We start from the raw sequence: 24,602 nt of genomic DNA, 5'->3' as shown, positions 1-24,602 counted from the left end.
TCAGCTTCAACCAATTATTTAGAAGTCTAAATTAATGGAGAGAGGCTTGCAATATATTTCAACAAGGCGGAGTGCAAGGAGCTCAACACGCCATATAGGTCAGAGGAGGTGGTTGATGTACTATGAACCCTCACCGAAGGTACCTAAAATGGAATGCAAGGATATGTATGCACACACAATGATGCGGAGGGTAGGTGTATGCACACACAATGATGCGGAGGGTAGACTTGTCCAAAACGGCGCGTGATTGTGAACTGTCTTTGTTAACGTGATGCAAAAGAGGGTTGCACACGGTTTTGCCAAGCTTGGCATTGGTTGTCAAGATCCCACCACGGTTATCTCGGAGCAAAGACGTTCCAGCCTTGTGTTGCTGCAGTAAGTTGTAGTGGGCGACATGCCCTAGTCTATTTCGAACTAAAAGTAATGCTTTAGACCCTGTTTGTTTGGGTTTGTGCTTCTGATTTTGCAGCTTTTTCATTTTAGTAAAAAAGTCATAAAAACTCCTAAATAGAGATTTTTTGCTTAGACTTTTGACTTATAAATTAATATTCTTATATGATATTATAAGCCAAAAGCCAAAGGGAAAAAGCACCTACTTATGAGATTTTTTGGATCTTTTGCCGAAGTGAAAAAGCTGAAGCCCAAACAAACAGGGCCTTGATCTCCAAAATGATATTCACACGTCAACATGTTTCTCTTCTTCACAGCAACCGTGGCACCACAATCCCACAAGGCGGAAAATCAAATGTCACACAAGTTACCTCAAAAGTTACACATACGTATTAAATACCGCAGGTACAAAAGCACTACAACGGAAGGATTTTCACCGTTTTTCTCGAACATGATAAGAGGACACACATATACACTCTCATGCATTAAATGTTGATATATGTATATAAATACACAGATCTCACGTAGTACATGCCATCCTTAAATTGGATGTAACGATTCAGAGGGGAAGTCCAGACATTGCCGCATGGATACTCACTTCCTATTTCTTTCTCATTTGAAAAGGAGGAATGCAACAAAAAAAAGGCAAGAAACAAAGAAAAATAAGAACCTGCACCATCCACTTGTACTGAACTCAGCTACCACAGATGTATACACTATGAGAGCAGCTCCAGGGAACAAATAAGTATGCAAAAAGAAGGGGTGTGATGGAATAAGCAAAAGTGACGTAGTTCTGAAACCCTAATCAGGAACTAGCATTAATCAATTCCGAAGGCCTCGCTTCCACGTATATGATTTGATCTGATACTGCTCCACCCCCACCCCACATGTGTAGCAGGAAATTAATCACATTTGATGTTTCTGTAGATTCTCCTCACGAAAAGAGTTGATCCTAGGTAGCCAATAGCACCTGAATCACCAAAATAGATGTCAGAACATCAAAGTGGTCTTTAAACATTGCAATGTATAGCAATCATTAGTGCTGAAGAGTGCTAACCGCAAAGTATTCCCAGACCAAGACAAAACATCAATGTGTAGCCAAAGTAGAAACTTGTCTGGAAAAAGCCGGACATCTTTGTCTTCACATGATAGTAGTAGATGGAGTACAGGTACACATATAGCGCTGTTGATGCAGCGGAGAAAAACGAGGTCCATTGCCAATGATAGTTCTCAGCATTCAGCAAGAAATAAGTACCGACAATTGTGACACAGATTGTAACTATTAGAAGAATGACAAAGACCAGCAACATGAAGCCGTAAACATAATACACCTGCCAAGAACCAAATAACATTGCATAATCAGATGCTTATATAATGGAAATTGCAGGAAGGTGCTTCAGAATAAGGCATGGACAAATGTAATATGAAGCAAGGACAGTAAAATCCTTTCCGCACTATGATAAGTGGCTAACATGATTTTGATGGTTAAAAAATAGTATTTTGTACAAAATGTCTACAATGATTTCCTTGTTTACCTTGTAGTTCCAGAATGATGTGAACACAAAGTACATCTCGATGAAGATGCTGCCAAAGGGAAGCAGCCCACCCATCAATGAGATGACAGAAGGTGTAAGGTACCACTTCCTCTCGGGAATAGGCCGTGGAATAGTCTTTACTCGGCAGGGATTGTTAGGAGCCCCACTCCAGTTTCTACCAACGACCGTTCCCAAAAGCACCAGTGGAAAAGATATGAAAGCCCAAAGGACAAACATGACAACCATTGTACCAAATGGTATTGCCGCTAATGACCCATAGAAGATTGCAATTGTATTCAGTGCAAAGCCAATTGCAAAGTGCAAGAATGGAAAGAGGGATGCTGTAAGGATCATAGCCTTTATCCAGTTTTTACCTGCCATGGAATCAAGTCATGAAGTGAGAAAATCAAATATAAACTCTAGAATCTTCTACAAGAGAGTTAGATGCCATGATAACATGCTGAAACTAGAAAGAAAGAATCAGAAGAAAGACAAGACTGTCCAAACAAATACTGATAGTCTAAGAAAGAAACAAAATCCTGCAACTTGTCAACAAGAAGTGAAGGACCATACCGCCATTCCTCGAGTACAGACCAGCACTAACATATCCAGAAATAAAAGATGTAAGAGCATAGCACACGATGAAGGTTGTGATGATAGCCCCTCGCCTGAGAAACATTGGCATGTAAGTTAGAGAATAGGAATCGCATGCTCAACATGCAAGAAAGAACCATGCTCCATGCTAAAAACAACGTAAGGCTTTTTGTAACACAGCATAGGTTGTTTGACATTTCAGGATTTGTTCAGTTCTCTGTACCCTACCTCCATGGGATCTGTGCATCTCAACAGAAGGACATAATACCGCCCCTCCAATTTGCAAAACTGAGTACTCCCTCCGTTCCAAATTACTCGTCGTGGTTTTAGTTCAAATTTGAATTAAAACCACGACGAGTAATTTGGAACGGAGGGAGTACCAAGGTAACTTTCAGATAACTAAAAGCAGGATTTATTTTCCTGAACTATTTTCGTGTGTCTAGAGGAGAAAGGAGAAATAGTACACTATGTTATACTCCCTCTGTCGGTCTGTCCCAAAATAAGTAACTCAACTTTGTACTAAAGTTAGTACAAAGTTGAGTCACTTATTTTGGGATGGGGGAGTAGTTTTTATCCAAAAGGTTCACGTCCAAGCAGAAAGAGAACAGGTAACTGCAACTGGCAGAAGGTTTAGGCGCCACTGTGGTGTTGCGGTAGGGCAAAACAGTATAACAAGAGGAAGGGAGGGGAGAGGCTAAGGGCGGGTCACCGGAAGCACCAAAGATATGGAAAAAGAGAGATTTGTAACCATTGACTTGAATGGATAAGCCATTGCCCTATCCTTTATGTATGACCAGCCTAACATGTATGTCCGAATTTATCTCATCATCCTAATTTAACTTGAATATTACCTTTTAATAAAGACCAAACCATCTACAACACTTCATGTGTTGCCACCGATGCATGTGGCCAACAACGGCGGTAGCGTTGGCCCACATGACACAAAATTAACTTTCTGTGCTTAAAGCCTTGCAGTCCCAAACAAGTTGGGGTAGGCTAGAGTTGAAACCCATAAGATATCGAAACCAAGTCATGGTTCTGGCACGTGGATAGCTAACTTCCACGCACCCCTGTCCATGGCTAGTTCTTTGGTGATACCCCAGTCCTTCGGATCTCTCTTTTACGGACTCCTCCCATGTCAAGTTTGGTCTACCCCAACCTCTCTTGACATTATCAAAGCGTTTTAACTGTCCGCTCTGCGTCGGCACTTCTGGGGGCCTGCGTTGTATATGCCCAAACCCTCTCAAGCAATGTGGACACCTTTACCCTGGCTTGGGAGCAGCTATGTTATTAATCCCTTATTTCAAGTTAAGTGAAACCCAAGGACAATAAATTCTAATGCCATCCCACATCCTCCAACTATCAGATGTTGCTCACTGTACTTAAGCGAGTACTTTACTTTACGCATGTGTGGAGTACTCCAGAACACTGCATTCAGGTTTTTAGATGTTCAAATAGGAATACAAAACAAAACAGTGAATACTATCTTGAACAGGTGTTATTTGCATTAAGGAATAGATCAGTCACAATTTTCAGTACCAGCAGTAAACAAAGAGAAATGCAATGGTAGAGACTAGAATCTTCTTCAGTCCATCAATAATGCTTCCCAATCAATATATTATATGTAATACATTTTTTTTATTTGCACATGTAATAGTTAAGAAGTCGGTGCTCATTTTTTTCTCATCGATTTTTGAATAGTTTATTCAGGTAAAAATGAATTTAACTAGAAGAGATCAAAATTCAATCTAGCAGGTATGAGAATGTTGTCAGCATTTGAAAATAGACACGACACTACATTGCCACATTCCTATCCAGGGATCATCATTAGAAATGGTGGAAACAGGCAGATGCCAGCAATTAAAAACTTAAAGCAGCCAGAGGAAATTAAATCCCAGACACTTTTACATTGATCTTGAGCCAACTTTTTTGTTTAAGTTACTGTCAGTTACTGTATTTACAGAATGATACTTCATAATCGCAAATTTGCAAATGATTGGCAGTCAAGATTCAGGTACAGGATCTGGAAGGCTCCTCGCGAGAAACAAAGTTATGTTCTGGTACTCCGGATGCTGGTCCAGCTCATTTTCAAATATTCTTGCCCTTCATTCATCTTTTTACGTATTATTAATAGGGTACGACCATGCCACTTTTTTAGCTTGCCATGTGTTCTGCATGCAAGGCAAGGCAGAAAGGAAATGAAAAGAATGTGTGTGATTTTGAGCATACCCAACATATAACATGCCAACGATGGCCAATACAATCACAAGTAGGATAAGAGCTGCCAGCTGGGTGCCGATACCAACAAGAGCAGAAAGAAGTGTCAAGCTTCTAGGAGGACGAAATACATCACCATGGACAAGTTTCCACCCAGATTCCTCATTAACATCTCTCTCCTAATAAAGCAAAGTCATGAGTACAGGCAACAGTTGAGTGGCAGTGGATAAAACCAAGAGAGTTAATTTGGTTGGAATATTATTCAAGTGCAGCAAAATAGGCACCAGAATTCAGATGCTCACCAGTGACTCTAGATCATCATCATCACGAGCATATTTTGCATAATCATTTCTCAGTGTTCGCATCAATATCATTGAAACCAAACCAGTGAGAAAAATAACCATCATGAAAGAATTGAAAATGGAGAACCAGTGAATCTGAACATGAAAATTTAGAAATAAATTAGAACTTTCCAATGGTTAGTTCAAAGGGGAGATGCAGTTCGCTATTGTTGAATTGAAGGGTTATTCCCATTAGCAGGGAGAGGGTTGTGTGCTACGCATACTGGATTCTTTTTCCAAAAAGCAATCATTACCATTTACCTGGTGTTCAAAGAAAGGATAGTCCAGGTAAACTTCAAAACGGCGTGCAAATGAAACATCTGTTGGTACCCACTTCACTGAATATGTCATGTCCAACTTCTTACCAGCGTCAAGGAGCTTAGGAGACTCTTGGGTGAGATTAACATGAATTATCTACAAAATCAAATCAGATCCACTTATATATTCATGTTCAAATATCTACAAAAATAAAATCAGTTCATTTATAACTTGTCAAATTATGTATTAATGTTCTGAATCAATGGAAGATGCATACCCTGTTATCGTTGTACTTTACAAGAATGTTCTTGTGCGTGTAAAGATAGTGCTTGTTTTCACTGTTTTTGTCAGTCTCTCCAACAAAACCTGTCAAAGCATATAACAACTGTCTTGTTAGGCAAAAGAAACAAAGATAAAGAATAGCAAAGAAAATACTAAGTTGACAGGAACATACCCCAAAGAGGCAGATCATCTAGGTGCATGGTGCCACAAGCAATGCAAAAACCAGTGAAAAATGTTAGAAACAAGAAATATGCCTAAAATCAGCATAATACAACAAAATGTAATGCATCACATATTAATCCATGTACCTATGAAAAATTCAAACCAGTACGAGCTTTCAATGGCATCAGCAAATTGTTGAGTCTTCTTGGGATCTAGTTCCAGTGTGCAAATGGATCCCCTTTCCACATTTCCTAAAGCAAAGGCAACATAACATTTATATAATTAATAAGACAAACAAATGCATACCAAAAGAAAAATGCATATGTCGACATTCAGTAAATCACAAATAAATACAAGGATGGTCTGAGATTAACAAGAACATACTTAAGAACTTTATGTCAAGCTGACTATCAATCAACTCATTCCCACCCAGGACTTCTCCAAGACCACCCCACTTATGCCCAGGGTTCTCAGATGGTTGACAAAATGGGAGGCTGTGATAATTGTAAGTTTCTTGAGGATTATTGTAAGGTCCAACTTTATTCACCCAGAGCTTAACTGAATCTCCAGCTTTGTACTGCATGTAAAAAACATAAAGCAGATGAGAACTTAAAGCCACACGAAATGCTCATAGCACATAGTATTAGGCATAATTAATTTAGAAAGAAAGCATACTTGAAGATAATACAGAATGAAACAAATGTACAATGTAAATCTGCAAAACATTAGTGATTGGGGGTTGATGATGGCTAACGCTAAGGTACATTATGGAGAGAAGAAAAAAGCCATGGGATCTCTTTCGTCATTACTCAGTCCTAAGTTACGAAAGCATTTTCTTAATTTTCATATAAGCACTCAAGTTTGATCAACTAAAATATTCCAGTCATTAATACTCCAGTCAAGTAAGTCCTCCTATATAAGACAGTATATGTATCAATTATTAATCGAATAATAAGAGATTAGTTTATTGATCTATTATCTATCTCATTCCTTCTCCCTAACATATGTTCTACTCCCAATCCCCTTCACCGTGCCATCCGTCCATCTTCATGGCAGTAGCTACATATGTTGTTCCAGGCTACATATCAATGAGGCATGGAGTAACATTTTCACATACATGTGGGCCATTAGGCTAAATGTCAGACTATCAGTGAGGCATGGAGTAGTATTTTGACAAATGCCAATCTCAGTGGTGGCAAGCTATTTCCAAATCAATCTATATCAAGAAACCAATATAGAACTTCTCTCTAAAATAAATATATAACCGTCAGCAGTGCAATTGACTTTCTTTAATGTTCAAATATGATCGCAAGGACAGAGCACATGAGTTGCAGCATCACGCAGGATCAAGACCATTGGCAAGGAATTATTATCCTAGTTGCATGGACAACTGAATGTCTCATACTCCCATTTATTTCACCATATTGAAGATCGCGATGACAGACGCATGAAAGCTAGAATGCAAAATATTATCCTACTAAAAGTTATTTGACAATTTTCATGATTAACTAAATCAAATCAATTCATATTGATCACAAGGAAACAAATGAACAGAAAAAAAGATGCACGCATAGATTTGACAAGAGAGTACGCTCTTGCTGCTCACTCCTTGGATTATAGCCTGCTATTTTCAACCACCAAGTGCACGCAAAACAAGTTATAGAACATTTTGTATACAAGACAAGACCAAACTGTCAGCACCTCTGTATGAACCAAACAGTAACAATATCCTGAATCTAAGAAGTAGAAACTACAATGCAACCTTCACTACACCCTACAGGAACATACACTGCAGCTTCGAAGTACCTGGATGTAAGCGAATTTCCTCCGATCAACATCAAGTTATTATATATCTAAGTTCAGGGTATCAGGCACCACCACTGGTACCATTCCGATCAGGTCCCGCACAGATCGGACTCATTTGGAACACTAACCCTGTAGCACTTAACATTGTTTCCACCACCGTAAGCTAAGCTATGATGAATCATCCGAAGATTTAAAACCTCCTCCCTCGTTGAAAACCAAGATTCTCGCGTCACATCAGCCACAACCTCCAGACAACCGAACTGCACTAAGAGCTCTAGGAACTAAAACCTCAGGACGCGAGAGCTGGAGAGACCAGCGCGAGATCGCGCCGATGGGCGATCAGATCTGACGCCACGGAATGGGAGCAACTATAGCGATCAAACTGAGGGGGCCAACAAAAGGTTTTAGATCCAAGGGAAGATAAGGCGGGGCGAGGCGGGGCTGAGCAGCGCACCTTGTGGTCAGACTCTGAGGCGGACGCGCGGAGCGGAGAAGCGAAGGCAAGGACGGCGGTGAGCGAGAGGAGGAGGACGAAGCGTCTGCGGCCGCCGCCGCGGGAGGAGGGGAGCATTCCGCCGGCGAGATCTGAGGATGAAGAGGAGGCGGTCGCGAGCCTTCGGTCGGGTTGGCCCGAGAGAGCTGCCGCCTCGCGATTTCACTGCGGTTTTGGACGGTCTCTGATCTATCTATGGGATCTATTGGCGTTGACTCTTTGATAAACAAATGGGCAGAACAGGCAAATTCAGTGATTCCGTGCCTTCCTTAAAAAGAAGTGATTCTATACAAAAGAAGTTCTCCTTTCGAGAAATTACTAGCGAGTTAGAATTAATAGTACCTCGTCCGTTTCAAAATAAGTGGTTTCGAGTACATGAAACATAAGAATTTTGTTGATTCATTAATAGTTTGATATCCTGAACTAAGAAGCCATATTGTGATTCGCCCTTCTCTTTCCTGCTCACAAGATCGTCACCCTTCAAGAAATTGAATATGGCTCCATTGCAAATCAAGTGGTAGCCCCTCGCTAATTACTAACAGATCCTCTTTAAGAGTATTATGTCAGTAAAACAATTAACGGCAAGAGGTGAAAATTATGTCACTCATGTGATCACTCATTATCATACCCGAGCTTGTTTGCTCTGGCGGCACGGGGGAAACCCTAGCCGCACCGCCAGGGACTGCTGTGGTGCTAAAACCGACGGATCTCAGGTAGGGGTCCCAAGCTGGCGATCTGAGCAAGATGGTAACACGGGAAAGTAGGGATACGGTGTTTTACCCAAGTTTGGACCCTCTCGAGGAGGTAAACACATATGTCATGCTTTTGATATATTGATTGTGATGGAGTACTGAGTACAATATGATCTGCCTCAAGATCATATGAACGAGTTATAAGCTCTAAACCTCTCAGAAGCCTCTCCTCTATGGACTAAATCCTACGGCTTATATAGGCACCGGGGGTATCTAGGGTTTAAACATGGGCGGTTACAATCTAGGTTAAGCATGTTGATCATTCAATACGCCTTGAAGTGTACGTCAAGTCTTCGGAGATCTTCATCTTGATTACGCCGAGGGCCAGGGCATGTGTGGCCCATTCATCAGTCATTGGTGGGTCCTCGGTCTGACCCGTAAGTGGCGGGCCGACGTGGTAAGCACCCCCTAGTCTAGGACACCGTCGGTAGCCCTTGAACAAGTCTTCAAGCCGAGGGTATATGGCATCTTCTTCGGGGTGATTTATAATTTCAAGTCTTCGGCTTCGTAGACGAGTTCCATCCTCCACGTCGGATCCCGATTCCGAGGATATGCTCGGCTCCGAGGTCTTCTTGGCCCTTCCGAATGCGACCATGTGTTTTTCATGATAATCTTCGCCAGATAACAAGGGGTGTATTTTAACAAGACCCCTTCCCTCTCAGCAATATTTTTTTTAGCAGGGATGAGGTATTCTTTTAACTTAGCCATGAAGGCTTGCCACGAGAGGCGGGTCAAACCCTAACAGCTTTTTCGGCCGAGAACCGAAGCGTCATCTCCCGTGGCAGGGTCAAGCCGCCTTATGATAACCCACAAGTATAGGGATTCGTTTGTAGCCTTTTTCAATAAGAGTGTCGAACCCAGCGAGGAGTTAAAGGTAGAATTTATATTCCCTTCAAGTCCTATCGACCACCGATACAACTCTACACACACCAACATTTGCTTTACATAAAAACAAGTAATAAACTACTTTGTAGGTGTAATATGATAAGTTTGCAAGATAATAAAGAACGTGAAAATAAAAGTTATGTGATGTTTTAATAAAATAACGATTAAGTTAGTACAGCGAGTGTGGAAAAGTGGTGGTAGGATTTTCTGAAATTGTCCTAGGCAATTGATAACAAGAACGGTAATCATTATTGCAATTTTATATGAGGGAGAGCATGAGCTAACATACTTTCCATACATGGATCGTGTGCAATTATCATTGGAGCTCTAGCAAGCATCCCGCAACTAGTAATGATCATTAAGGTAAAACTCAACCATAGTTGTGTAAAGTCCCCTTTAATCCCATACGCAACAACCCACTTACCCGAGTTTGTGTTCATGTCGCTCACGCAACTCAGTTAGTAAGTAAATCATGAACATATTGCAACACCCTACAAAGGAAATCCTCCACGTATGCGCGGCATGGAAGGCACCATAGGACAGCACCAAAATAAAACATGCAACTCAAACCAATCAAGATCATCAATCAACCCATAGGACAGAAATAATCTACTCAAACATCATAGGATGGATGCACATCATTGGATAATAATATATAACAAAAAGCACCATTTTCAAGTAGGGGGTGCAGCGGGTTGCAGGAGAGTGGACCGATGAGTATAGATGAGGGAAGGTGATGGTGATGACGGCAGCGAAGTTGTTGATGAAGATCGCCGTCATGATGGTTCCCCAGTGGTGCTCCGGCTCCACCGGAAGAGAGGGAGAGCCCCCCTCCTTCTCCTTCTTGCTTGGCCTTCTCCCTAGATTGGAGAAGGATTCCGCTCTGGTCCTTGGTCGCCATGGCCCCGGAAGGGCGGGAGCCCCCTAGATTTGATCTCTCTCTCCCCCCCCCTCTCTCTCTCTTTGCTTCTCTGTTTTGCGTCTATGTTTCCTGGCCGAACACCGTTTCTTAAATATCCGAAGATCCATAACTCAAATCGGGCTGAAAGTTTAACACAATTTTTTTCCGGATATTAACTTCCTTGCGCCCGAAAGATAGCCCCAATCGACCTCCTAGGAGGCCACAAGCTTGCCTGGCAAGCCCCAGGGTAGGGACGCACCCCTTGAGCTTGTGGGTCCTGTGGGGCCCCCTTCTTGATTCTGGCGCCAAAAAATCTCATATATTCCATAAAAATCACTGTAACTTTTTATCATGTTTGGACTTTGTTTGATATGGATTTTCTGCAAAATACAAAAACTTGCAAACAAACAGGAACTAGCGTTGGGCACTAGATTAGTATGTTAGTACCAAAAATAATATAAAGTGTTGCCAAAAGTATGTGAAAGTTGTAAAATAATGACATGAAACAATAAAAATTATAGATACAGCGAAGACATATCAACATCCCCAAGCTTAATTCTTGCTCATCCTCGAGTAGGTAAATGATAAAAGAAGATATTTTTTATGTGGAATGCTACCTAGCACAATCTTGATCAAGTAATATAATCATGGCATGAATATTAAGATACGAATGATTCAGGGCAATAGTTTATCATTTGATATAAAGACATCAATACTCGGGCATACTAACAAACAATCATGCCCTTCGAAATAAGAATGCTAAAGAATGTTATCCCTACACAATCATATAGCTTAGCATGCTTAGTCTTCCTAGCATAAACTATAAATCATGAGCACCACCGTGCCAAATCAAGCAATTATATCATACTTTTTCTCGCTTCAGCTTTTCAATATCACTCAATACATGACCGTGAGTCATGAATTTAGCACTACGGGTGGCAAAGAGGTATATACGGGAAGACAAAAGTTTGAGAAAGTCTCGCATCGACTCGGCGGATTGTTAGGCAATGGAGAGGCCTTACATTCGATATTAATGCGAGGAGTAGGGATGGTCATGCAACGGATGCACTAGAGCTATAAGTGTATGAAAGCTCTCTATATGAAACTAAGTGGGTGTGCATCCAACTTGCTTGCTCATGAAGACCTCGAGCATTTGACGAAGCTCGTTGATAACCCACAAGTATAGGGGATCGCAACAGTCTTCAAGGGTAGTATTTCACCCAAATTTATTGATTCGACACAAGGGGAGCCAAAGAATATTTACGAGCCTTAGCAATTGAGTTGTCAATTCAACCACGCCTGGGAAATTATATTTCTGCAGCAAAGTGTTTAGTGTCACAGTAATAATAGTAACAGGAACAGTAGCAGTAGCAGTTTGTAGTGATTGTAACAGTAGCGGCAACAAAAGTAACTTAGCGCGAACCAATATGAGAAAAGCGTAGGCATTGGATCAGTGATGGATATTTGTGTTGGATGACATTCATCATATAACAGTCAGAACATAGAACGATACACAATAGCTCCAATTCATCTAAATGTAGGCATGTATTCCGTATATAGTCATATGTGCTTGCAACAAGAACTTGCATGACATCTTTTGTCCTACCCTTCCATGGCAGCGGGGTCCATAAGGAAATTTAAGGGATATTAAGAACTCCTTTTAATAGAGAACTGGAACAAAGTATTAACATATAGTGAATACATGAACTCCCCATACTACGGTAATCACCGGAAAGAATCCCGATTATTATCATCTTGGGGTATGCGGATCTAACACGTAATAGGTGCGTACAACTTGCAAGATAGGATCGAGAACTCAAATATATTCATGAAAACATAAAGGGTTCAGATCTGAAATCATGGCACTCGGGCACTAGTGACAAGCATTAAGCATAGCAAAGTTATAGCAACATCAATCTCAGAACATAGTGGATACTAGGGATCAAGCCCTAACAAATTGACTCGATTACATGACAAATCTCATCCAACTCCATCACCGTCCAGCAAGCCTACGAAAGAATTACTCACTCCGGTGGTAAGCATCATGTAATTGTTGATGGACAAGGGTTGATGATGATGATGGCGACGAATTCCACCCTCCGGATCCCCGAACAGATTCCAGATCAGCCTTCCCGCCGAAGAACATGAGGTGCCGGCGACTTCGTATCGTAAAACCTGATGATTACTTCTCTCCGATTTTTTTCCTCTGCAAGACGGTACTTATGGAGTTCGACTTAGGGTTGTCGAAGGCTCCAGGGGCCCACAAGCTCACCAAGCGTGCCCCTGAGCTTGTGGCTCATGGGTTTCCCCCTCCAGTAGGTCTCCTCGCCAATATTTTTCATATATTCTGAAAATAATCTCTGTAAATTTTCAGCCCAATCCGAGAACTTTTATTTCTGCACAAAAATAACACCATGGCAAACAGCGTAAGTCTGGGTTAGTTCCATTCAAATCATGTAAAGTAGAGTCCAAAATAAGAGCAAAAGTGTTTGGAAAAGTGGATACGTTTGGGACATATCAACTCCCCCAAGCTTAATTCATTGCTTGTCCTCAAGCAATTCAGTTGACAAACTGAAAGTGATAAAGAAAAACTTCTACAAACTCCTTTTGTTGTTGTTGTTGTTGTTGTTGTTGTTGTTGTTGTTGTTGTTGTTGTTGTTGTCATCGTCGTCGTCGTCGTCGTTATCGTCGTCGTCGTTGTTGTTGTTGTTGTTAACTAATGTTCAAGTTTTCAGCAAAGATTATGAACTAACCATGTGAATGATAATACTTAGGTCTCACATTTACTCATACCAATAACATAACCAACTAGCGAGCAATAATAAGATATCTCGGATGCCAACAATTTGTCAAAACAATCATGATATAATATGATAACATGGTATCTCGCTAGCCCTTTCTGAGACCGCAAAACATAAATGCAGAGCACCTCTGAAGTTCAAGCAACAACTAACATTATAATTCATGGTAGAAGAGATCCAGTCATGTCACACCCAACATTAACTATACTAAATGCATAAGAATGACAATAATGCTCTCCAATTGGTTCTTGAATGAGAAGGTGATGATTCAACAATAAAAGTAAATAACATAAAAGTAAATAGATAGGCCCTTCGCAAAGGGAAGCATGGGTTGCAGAGGTGGCAGAGCTCAAAGCTTAAAACAGAGATGAATATAAATTTGGGAGGTATGCCTTTCCGGTCAATGTCACGACCGAGGATTCTCAATATCTTCCATGCTAAACACACTATCGGCGGTTCCCAAGTAGAAAGGTAAAGTTTACTCCCCTGCAACAAACAAACACAAGCCATGGCTAGCCAAATTCACGGGTGCCCTCCATACCAACAACTTTCCGGGGGAGTTTGTTTTATTTTTATTTTTTCATTTTGATTACACGACCGGGCATCCCAATTACCAACCTCTCTCGTGCAATGAAAAATGAGTAAATACCATCGTGAGAATAACCCGCTTAGCATGGAAGATACTGATCGCCCCTGTCGCTCCATGAGCAGTACGGGCACACAAAATAGATGATTATGAATGTTTAGAGGTGGCACATGTAAATTTACTTGGAACAACAGAGTAATACCGCATATAGGTAGATATAGTGGACTCATCTGGAACAACCTTGGGTTGAAGGATTTGGATGCACAAGCAGTATTCCTGCTTAGTACAGGTGAAGGCCAGCAAATCGATTGAGAAGTGACCAGCCAGAGAGCGAAAACGGTCATAATCATGCATTGAGAATAATTAACATTGATTACGAGCATGAGTAGGATATAAACAACATGAACATAGATATCATGGAGGCTTTGTTGGTTTTGAATCAACCACATGTGTCCACATGTGTGAACATGTTCCAAGTCAAGCCACTCGAATCATCCAGAGGAGGATACCATACTATCATACTACATCACAACCATTTAAATGCATATTGACACTCAAGATAAATCATTATCCACTCTTAGATGTTTAAGCATGGCATGAGCAACAATAATCTCTAATTGTCATCACAAACATGTTGACTCATAATACGCTGAATCAAGAATGATGAGCTAAACATATTTACAAAAACAAAAACAAGAAGAGTTCATACCAGCTATCGTTCACCACAATCACTTCATCAAATCATTGTCATTATTGCGTTTCACTTGCACAACCAAATGATGTGAAACTAATAATAGTGCAAGTGTGTCGTGGACTAAGCTGGAACCTGCAAACATTTTATTCAAAGGGGAAGACGAGGTAATATAGGCTCTTCGTTAGATCAATAATAATGCGTATGAAAGACACTCAATATTTTCATCGTCGCCTTCTCCTTACGACGACTCAAAGAAATGAAAAGAATTTTAGAGAAACACACTGAAATGTTTTTGAGGTTTTGAGTTTTTCCAAAGAAAACAAACTAACGAAGGAAAAACAAAAACGAGAAAAACTGTGTAGGACCTTGAGAAGAGGTGTCTAGAGGGGGGGTGATTAGACACTAAGTACCAAAGTTGCAGTTTTTAAGTTTCCTTAAGTTTAAGTGGAGATTAGGCACAAGTTTAACATTCACAATACATATCAAGCAAGCATGCAAGAGTATATGGGCAGCGAAAAGTAAAGCATGCAACTTGCAAGAATGTAAAGGGAAGGGTTTGGAGGATTCAAACGCAATTGGAGACACAGATGTTTTTGGCGTGGTTCCGATAGGTGGTGCTATCGTACATCCACGTTGATGGAGACTTCAACCCACGAAGGGTAACGGTTGCGCGAGTCCATGGAGGGCTCCACCTACGAAGGGTCCACGAAGAAGCAACCTTGTCTATCCCACCATGGCCGTCGCCCACGAAGGACTTGCCTCACTAGCGGTAGATCTTCACGAAGTAGGCGATCTCCTTGCCCTTACAAACTCCTTGGTTCAACTCCACAATCTTGTTGGAGGCTCCCAAGTGACACCCAGCCAATCTAGGAGACACCACTCTCCAAGAAGTAACAAATGGTGCGTTGATGATGAACTCCTTGCTCTTGTGCTTCAAATGATAGTCTCCCCAACACTCAACTCTCTCTCATAGGTTTTGGATCTGGTGGAAAGAAGATTTGAGTGGAAAGCAACTTGGGGAAGGCTAGAGATCAAGATTCATATGGCAGGAATGGAATATCTTGGCCTCAACACATGAGTAGGTAGTTCTCTCTCAGAAAATGTATGCTGGAAGTGTAGGTTCAGTCTGATGGCTCTCTCCACGAATGAAGAGGAGGTGGAGGGGTATATATAGCCTCCACACAAAATCTAACCATTACACACAATCTACCAAACTCGGTGGGACCGAATCATTAAACTCGGTCAGACCGATTTAGCAAATAATGTGACCGTTAGGGTTTTCGGTGGGACCGAAATGCAACTCAGTAAGACCGATATGGTTAGGGTTAGGGCATAACGTAATCTCGGTAAGACTGATTACACAAACTCGGTGAGGCCGGTTTTGCTAATAAGCTTTCCAGAGAGTTGGTCAGGCAAACTCGGTTTGACCGATTACACAAACTCGGTGGGACCGATTTTGGTAATGAGTCAGCCAGAAAGTTTGCATTGTAATCTTGGTAGTACCGATTGCTCAAACTCGGTGAGACCGATTTTGATAATGGACATACACAGAGAGATTACAATCCCATCTTGGTGAGACCGAGATCCCTATCGGTGAGACCGATTTGCTTAGGTTTGTGGCAGTGGCTAAGACATCTGAAATTGGTGGCCCCGGATAGAAAGAATCGGTGTGACCGATTTTGGCTTTAGGTTTAGGTCATTTGTGGAAGTGGGAAAGTAGTTGAGGGTTTTGGAGCATATCACTAAGCACATGAAGCAAGAGGCTCATTAAGCAACACCTCATCCCTCCTTGATAGTATTGGCTTTTCCTAAAGACTCAATGTGATCTTGGACCACTAACATATAAAATGAAGAGTCTTGAGCTTGAAGCTTGAGCCAATCCTTTGTCCTTAGCATCTTGAAGGAGTTCCCACATCCTTTAGTCCATGCCACTCCATTGTTGAACTTATCTGACATATACTAGATAAAAGTGTTAGTCCAACAAGAGATATGTTGACATTAATTACCAAAACTACCTAGGGAGCACCTGTGCTTTCAATCTCCCCCTTTTTGGTAATTGATGACAAAATCCGGTGCCTCTGGTTAGTATTTGGTCTCCTTACTTTGCTGTTGTGCATCTCCTTGTTCGCCCTGACGCGACGCGGGAGGTGCTTCTGAATGCCATCCGGCACCCTTACGCCCGGGCTCCGTCGCAGGTGGTGCGGGCGGCGTCGGAGGAGCCCGCGACCCACGGCGGGGAGGAGGAGGCCGAGGTCGACGCCGACACTGGGCGTCGCACGGGTAAGTCTTGTCTTTTCTCTTGTGTTTCTTGAGCTGCCGATCGCGACACGACACGGGCGACGCTGATGTCGATTGTTGATGTAGTGGCGTTGGGCGGAGGAGGCGGCGACGCGGGCGGAGCAAGGTCATCGCGTGGGCGCCAAGCCGTCTGCATGGGAAGGAGAGCGTCGCGCCGCGGCCCTGGGCCCCGAAGCGCGCGGCGGACCCGTCCGGGAGTAGGAGGCAGGCCAAGAGGAAGCATGGCGCCGGGCATGGGAGGACGCCCCCATCCCGGTCCTGACAGGGTGAGTTTATCTCCTGTCTGCGTCCGAATGGTCGAATTGGTTTTGCTTTTGCTCATTCTGTCTTCTTCTTCAGGTCGCTGATCGCGCTGGCGAGGGCGGCGGCGGATGTCGCGGCCGCCGAGGTGGCCGCGTTCCGCAGGAGCCGGTCCGACCCCGTCGACCGGGTCGAGGAGGGGGAGCCGGCTGACCCGGACCTCGGCCTGGACCCGACGACGCCGAAGGCCTGGCCTGGCGGGACAAGAACAGGGCCAAGGCGGAGTTGGAGGTGGCGTTAGTCCGGGCTTGGACCAGCGCTGTGATGGCATGGGCGCGAGCCGACGAGGAGCCGGCATGGCGCGAGATGCCGTAGGGCTCGGTGGTGGAGGCGATGGTCTTCGAGCCATCATCGGTGAGGGAGCGTGGCCGAGGAGGCCGGGCTGACGTTGTGATCCTCGACCAGGAGGTCGTGGAGGTGGAGGATGACACCCCGCCGCGGGTCGATGCTGTCAAGCGGGCGCGGGCCGGCGGAGGCGGCGATGGCGCTGTCTTGGAGGAGGCGCCACGGGCGGCGGTGCAAGGGACGCCGCCAGTGTTGGAGGAGGTGCCGCGGCCACCCTGATTGCTGAGCCGGTGGTGGCATCGCAAGTCGTCCCGGCGTCTGGGCCGGTGGCAGCGACGCAAGGCGCCCCGGCTTCTGGGTCGTCAGCGGCGCCGGAGAGGGCGCCGGAGGAGGTGCTGGCCGCGTCGGGAGCGGCCAGTGGGGAGCACGCCCTGGTGCCCCGGTAGGGGGGATGTAGGGCTGCCGCACCGCAGCCGGCGTGGAGCGGGATTGTCGTGGTCTGCGGGCCCTAGACACAGGAGGAGGTGGCGATGGACGCCGTCAGCCGCCGCCTGCACGGGCGGACGGACCGGCTTGAGGCCTTCGCCCAGGCCGAGGTGGAGCGGACGCGGGACCTTGAGCACGCCGTGCTGGTAAGCTTCTTCTGCAACTTCTTCTTCGTGGGGGCGTGCCAGTGCACCCACTGGGTGTAGCCCCCGAGGTTCGGGCCAACTACGTAGTAGTTGGGTCAAATCTTTTAGGATGTTGTCTTTGTTCTGATTACTACCTTTTCAGCAACTCGACACTTACCGGGTCGGCGCCTTCAACCGCCTCCTGGGTAAGTACCGGGAGCTCAAGGAGCAGCTCGCCGCCAAGGAGGAGGAGCTTCGCGTCACCGCAGGTATCTTCGCGCTCTTTTCTAGTGGGGGCGCGCTAGCGCACCCACTGGGTGTAGCCCCCGAGATTCGGGCCAACTGCATAGTAGTTGGGTCGAATCTTAAGTCTTGCTTTTTTTCTTTCCTGAATCTTCCTTTTTGCAGCCGAGGTGTTGTCCTGGCAGACCCAACTGCTCCGGGCCGGTCATCACTATGACCGGCTTGTTGCCGACACTGACCGTCTTGGCGTCGAGGTGGCGTAGGCGAGGGCGGAGGCGGCAGCGGCCCGGCGGTCGCTTGGCGAGGCCAACCAGCTGCGGGAGCAGCTAGCGGGCCATAGAGGCCGCAAAGGCGATGGAGGCGCAGCAGGCCTTGGTCGAGGCAAACCAGCAACGCGACAGGCTGGCCGACGACAAGCGCCGGCTCCAGGCCGAGGTGGAGCGCCTGAGGAAGCAGGCTGCCACGGCGGAGGGGGCCCGTTAGGATGAGGCCCGTCGTCGCGAGGCAGCCGAGAAGGCGACCGATGACAAGGACGCCAAGTTGAAGGCGGCCCTTTCCAAGGTGGCCGACTTGGAGAAGGCGCTCCAGGAGTGCGACCGCACCATTGATCGGGAGCGGCGCGGTACATTGCTCGAAGCGCACCACCTGGAAGAATCCTTCTCCAGTAAGTGATTTTCTTGATTTTTGCCGGGTTGGGATCCGGCTTTTCGTCCTTGTTGTCCTTTTTCCTGACTTGGTTCGTTTTCTGGCAGGGGCCTTTCCGGAGACGCATCTGCTGGCGGAGGAGGCCGTCCGCTTCCAGCGCGACCCGTCGGGAGTCGTCGGATCCGGGACGGACCCGCAGGTGGCGTGGACCTTCCCGGAAATTATGACTGCCGTCGAGGCCCACCTGCGGGTCCTGGGGGAGCAGATGGGGCGGCTGTCCAAGGCCGACACAATGATGACGACGACCCTTTGGTCGGGCTCCGTTGAGCCGAACGGCTTCACGCGGCTGGCGCATTGGCTGGAGATGGGACCGGACCGGCTTCATGAGTGGCGCGTCTCTGCCGCTCGTGCCAGCGCCGAGATGGCGCTCCGGTTCACACTGTCCTGACACCCAGACCTGCAGCTGGACGCGCTAATGGGCCAGCGGGCCGACTCGGAGCAGCAGCTGCAGGAGCAGGCCGGCCGGATCGCCTCCCGGGCCAGCTACATCGCCGAGTTCGCCTTCCACAATGAGTTCCACCCGGAGCGAGCGGAAGATGGCAGAGTTGTGGCTGGCAACGACTACAACCTGCTTCTTCATGACCCGGAGGGCAGCTCCGAGGAGACGGGTGTCTACCACGACGGGGGTGCCGAGGAGGACACCGGTACCTTGCTGGACTCGGAGGCTGCCAGGGGAGAGCCGTCAACATTGCGACCCGGCGCTGGAGATGCCTGAGATGCCTTGGTAGAATTTGTTAGGTAGTAGGTCCACCCACCCACTGGGGGTTCTAGGTGTAATGAACTCGGGCCGTGGGCCTTTAAATATTTATGTGTATATGTCATGAATGTTTTTACCCTTGCTTTTCGTTTTTCGAACCGATTTCTTGCGCTTTTCCTTTCTCAAACCTCCCCCCGTGAGTCAGATGGCCGAGGCTCCGGTCCGTGACAAGGAGTTTGGCTCTTTGAGAGGAGCACGCAGTACTTAGGTTTTTCAAAATGTTGAGCGCGAGCGAAACACCCATTGGGCCAGCTGGCGGCAATCCAGCGGAGCCGGTTGGCGAGCAGCCGATCGTGCGGCTGCTCATTTTTATTTTTTGAGTGACGAGCCAGGTTGATCGACTCGGCAACCTTTGACTTGGTGTTTGAAGCGCGTAGGAAGTCTAGCCCATTGTGCTTGCCAGCCGACAGCCGAAGCCGGGTCTGTGGCTTAGGGCGAAGTGGGGGGGCCGCGGCGCCTTTAGTGCATCAGGAATCACCAAGTAAGGCGGCGGGGTGGCGATCGAGCCGGCCCGCCCCCGAGCTCTCGGGTCGAGCGAGTCGGACCGGTGGCCGGGTTCAGGAGCATGGTGGTGCAAAGAAGTAGGGACACAATAATTTGGTCGTCAAAAGGCAGCCCCCGAGTTTCGTTCGGGGACCCCATAGTTTCATACGTTTACAAAAGGCGGCGATACATACACTCGTACGGCTAACTGTAAAACGGGCGAAGGAGTTCCGCGTTCCATGGCCGGGTTGTTTCTTCACCGGCGGTGTCTCTCTTGCACTTGTTTGACTTGCATGCGTCGATGAGGTAGTAGGCGTTGCGGTCGCGCAGAGCCCGGCTCACGATGAACGGGCCCTCCCATGGAGGGGACAACTTCTGCTGGCCGGCTTGCTCTTGGACGAGTTGAAGGACGAGATCGCCCTCGCGGAACGTGAGGGGCTTGATCTTCTTGCTATGGTAGTGCCTCAGGCCTTGCTGGTAGATGGCCGAACGAATGAGCGCCAGGAGGCGGGCTTCTTCGAGTAGGTCGACGCCGTCTTCGCGGGCTTCTGTGGCTTCGGCTTTGGTGTAGATCATGACACGTGGCGAGTCGAACTCGAAGTCGATCGGGATGATGGCTCAGGCTCCATAGACAAGGAAGAACGGGGTGAACCCGGTCGACCGATTTGGCGTAGTTCGGAGACTCCAGAGGACGGTCGTAACTCATCGAGCTAGCTGCCTGGTGAGCAGATGAGTGGCTGGATGAGCCGTGGCTTGATATCAGAGAGAATGAGGCCGTTGGCCTGCTCGACCTGCCCGTTGGACTGCGGTGTGCAACGGAGGCCAGGGCGAGGCAGATGCCGGAGACGGAGCAGTATTGCTCAAGCGCGCCCTTGGCGAAGTTGGTGCCGTTGTTCGTGATGATGCTGTTCGGCATGCCATGGCGAACCACGATGTCTTTAATGAACCGGACGGCCGTTGGCCTTTCAGTTTCTTGATTGGCCGTGCTTCGATCCACTTGGTGAACTTGTCCACCGCCACCAGCAGATGCGTCATGCCGCCTCTGGCGGTTTTGAAGGGTCCCACCATGTCGAGTCCCCAGACCGCGAAGGGCCAGGCGATCGGAATGGTGTGGAGTGCTGATGCCGGCTGATGGTTGCGCTTGCTGAAGCGCTGGCATCCCTCACACTTGAGAACGAGAGACTCGGCATCTTGGAGGGTCGTGGGCCAGTAGAAACCATGGCGGAAAGCCTTGGCCACCAGGGATCACGACACGGCGTGGTGCCCACATTCGCCCTGGTGTATGTCGAGGAGGATGTCGATGCCCTGCTCCTGCTCGACGCAGCACTGGAACACGTCGGTGGAGCTGCGTTTGACGAGCTCATTGTTGATGATGCTATAGGCGGACGCCCGACGCTGCACTTGCCAGGCTTCGATCGCATCCATGGGGAGAACCTCGTTCTCCAGGAATTCTGAGATTGGCAAGGCCCAAGACGGAGCCATCACCACGGCGAAGACGGCCACCAGGGCGGGTTTCGAGTCGGCAGCCCCCGAGCCGGGTTGAGCAGCCCCCGGGTCGGGGATTGCGATGGCCAGGTCTGGGGCGACGGTGGTCGGACTAAGCTGAGCAGCCCCCGGGCCGGGTTCGGCAGTCCCCGGGCCGGGTTGAGATGCGGCCGGGTTGTATGGAACATGGATGGACTCGGAGTCCAGCGACGGCTTAACGGACGGCTTGTGCAGGTGCTCGAGGGAGACGCCGGACGGGATGGACTGCTGGGACGAGGCGATCTTGGCGAGTGTGTCGGCCACTTTGCTCTCCGCACGCGGGACGTGGAGGAACTCGCAGCCCTCGAAGGACCCGGATAGCTTCTGGACGAGGAAGAGGTAGCTTGCCATGTTGGAGTCACGGTCGTCCCACTTGCCAGAGCACTGCTGCACCACCAGGTCCAAGTCGCCGTAGCACAGGATGCGCCGGATGCCGAGTTCCTTGGCAAGCCGGAGGCCGTGCACAAGGGCTTCATACTCGGCAACGTTGTTGGAGGTGGCGAAGTGGATCTGGAGTGCGTAGCGGAGTCGGTCACCCTTTGGGGACGACAACACGATGCCGGCCCTTAGGCCAAGTCACATCTTGGACCCGTCGAAATGCATGCGCCAGTGCATCGAGTCGGAAGGCGGCGGTAGGTATTGGGTCTCGGTCCAGTCGACGAGGAAGTCAGCCAGGGCCTGAGACTTGATCATGGTGCGGGGCTCGTAGAGGATGGTGTGGCCGGCCAGCTGGAGCACCCACTTGGCGACCCGGCCAGAGGCATCCCGGCACCCGATGATTTCTCCGATGGGAACCGTGCTAACCACGGTGATGACGTGCTCTTGGAAGTACTGCTTCAGCTTCTTGGCGGTAAAGTACATGCCGTAGCACATCTTCTGGTAGTGCGTGTAGTTCTACTTGGAGTTGGAGAGCACCTCGCTCAGATAGTAGACCGGGCGCTGGACGGCTTGGATCTTGCCCTTCTCTGGTCGCTAGACCACCAGCACCGTGTTGACCGCTCGTGAGGTCGCGGCTATGTAGAGCAATAGCGGCTCCTTGTCGGCCGGCGCAGCCAGGACTGGTGCGGTGGAGAGCATGCGCTTGAGGTCCCGGAAGGCCTCGTCCAACTGGTTTCCATTCGAACGACTTCGTCTTCTTCATCAGCTGGTACAGGGGTAGCGCCCTCTCGCCCAGCTGGCTGAGAAACCGGCTGACCGAGGCTAAGCAGCCGGTGAACTTTTGGACATCGCGCAGCCGAGCCGGCTTGCGCATGCGCTCGATGGCCTTGATCTTCTCCGGGTTTGCCTCAATGCCGCGTTCCGAGACGAGGAAGCCGAGTAGCTTTCTGTCCGGGACGCCGAAAACACATTTTTCCGGGTTAAGCTTGACCTTGTATTCGCGGAGGTTGGCGAATGTTTCCTTCAAGTTGTTGAGGAGCGTGAGGTGCTGCTTGGTCTTCACCGTGATGTCGTCCACGTAAACGTGGATATTGTGGCCGAGTTGCGGCAACAGGCATTTCTGCATGCAGTGCTGGAAGGTGGCGCCGGCGTTCTTCAGGTCAAACAACATGGTGATGTAGCAATACGCCCCAAAGGGCGTGATGAAGGACGTCTTCAGGGCGTCGACCGGGTCCAGCTTGATCTAGTGGTAGCTGGAGTAAGCGTCCAGGAAGGACAGGAGCTCGCACCCGGCGGTCGAGTCGATGACTTGGTCGATCCGCGGGAGGGCGAACGGATCCTTGAGACAGGCCTTGTTGAGGCTGGTGTAGTCGATACACATGCGCCAGGTCTTGTTCTTCTTCAGGATGAGGACTGGGTTGGCCAGCCACTCGGGGTGAAACACTTCCATGTTGAAGCCGGCCGCCAAAAGCTTGGCGATCCCTTCACCGATGGTTCTTCTGTTCTCTTCGAAAAAAGATCGCAGGGGTTGACGGACAGGCTTGGCGTCCTTGCGGACGTGGAGTTTGTGCTCGGCGTACTTCCTTGGGATACCCGGCATGTCCTTGGGGGTCCATGCGAAGATATCCCGATTCTCACGGAGGAAGTCGACGAGCTCGCCTTCCTATTTGTTGTCGAGGTGGGCGCCTACGACAACGTACTTGCTGCAGCTGGGATCTTCCGGGTTTAGCTTCACTTTCTTGTTCTCCTTGGAGGGCTTGAAGGCGGCCTTGTTGGCCGGCTCCTCGACCGGGATCGACGCGGCCGAGGCCTTGCCCGCCATGGCGACAATCCTGTTGAGCTGGCGCCGCTCCTCGGCAATGACCAGCGACTCGGCCAGCTTGGCGCCGTCTCGGGCGCACTCCAGGGACTTGCGTGTGACGCCCGGATAATTAAGCTACAGAAAACCTCGGCTAATGTTGCCACATCACAAGGATTATTGTTAGTAATCCTCGCTTGATCCAAATTGTAGTTCAAACTCAAATTCAAAATCGAGTATAAAGTCAAAATTCAAACTTTGTCAAAAATGAAACATAAATGTTGATCATGTGACAAATTTACACTTCTTAATATTGGCGGTGAACCAACTTTTTTTAGTGGTTTAATGCACTAATCTATGTAAAGCATATATTTTTTAAAAAAAATCCAGAAAAGCCCCCCTCCTCTACTGGGCCGACTGGCCCAGTTGGCCACCGCGCCCCCCTTAGGGCCTCAACCCACCAGACCACCTGGCCGGCCCACCTCTCCCTCTCCCTCTCCCTTATCCCCCCACGCACCCAAAA

The 24,602-nt window shown here is 47.6% G+C and overlaps 1 protein-coding gene across 1 annotated transcript; it reads right to left on the bottom strand.

Moving 5' to 3' along the window:
• Nucleotides 1-845: 845 nt before the first annotated feature.
• LOC119308134 (transmembrane 9 superfamily member 1-like) lies at nucleotides 846-8,263 on the bottom strand. The gene is made up of 12 exons (XM_037584257.1): nucleotides 8,040-8,263; nucleotides 6,164-6,356; nucleotides 5,926-6,030; nucleotides 5,790-5,807; nucleotides 5,613-5,701; nucleotides 5,339-5,491; nucleotides 5,039-5,173; nucleotides 4,749-4,915; nucleotides 2,499-2,593; nucleotides 1,926-2,299; nucleotides 1,448-1,721; nucleotides 846-1,360 (listed from the first exon to the last, which is right to left on the bottom strand). Exons 1-12 carry the CDS (start codon nucleotides 8,154-8,156, stop codon nucleotides 1,293-1,295), a joined length of 1,788 nt encoding a protein of 595 aa, XP_037440154.1. The 5' UTR covers nucleotides 8,157-8,263; the 3' UTR covers nucleotides 846-1,292.
• Nucleotides 8,264-24,602: the final 16,339 nt, after the last annotated feature.

The sequence above is a fragment of the Triticum dicoccoides genome, chromosome 5B (assembly GCF_002162155.2).
Source record: "Triticum dicoccoides isolate Atlit2015 ecotype Zavitan chromosome 5B, WEW_v2.0, whole genome shotgun sequence".
Lineage (NCBI taxonomy): Eukaryota > Viridiplantae > Streptophyta > Magnoliopsida > Poales > Poaceae > Triticum > Triticum dicoccoides.
This window is presented reverse-complemented; position numbering and strand designations above follow the sequence as displayed.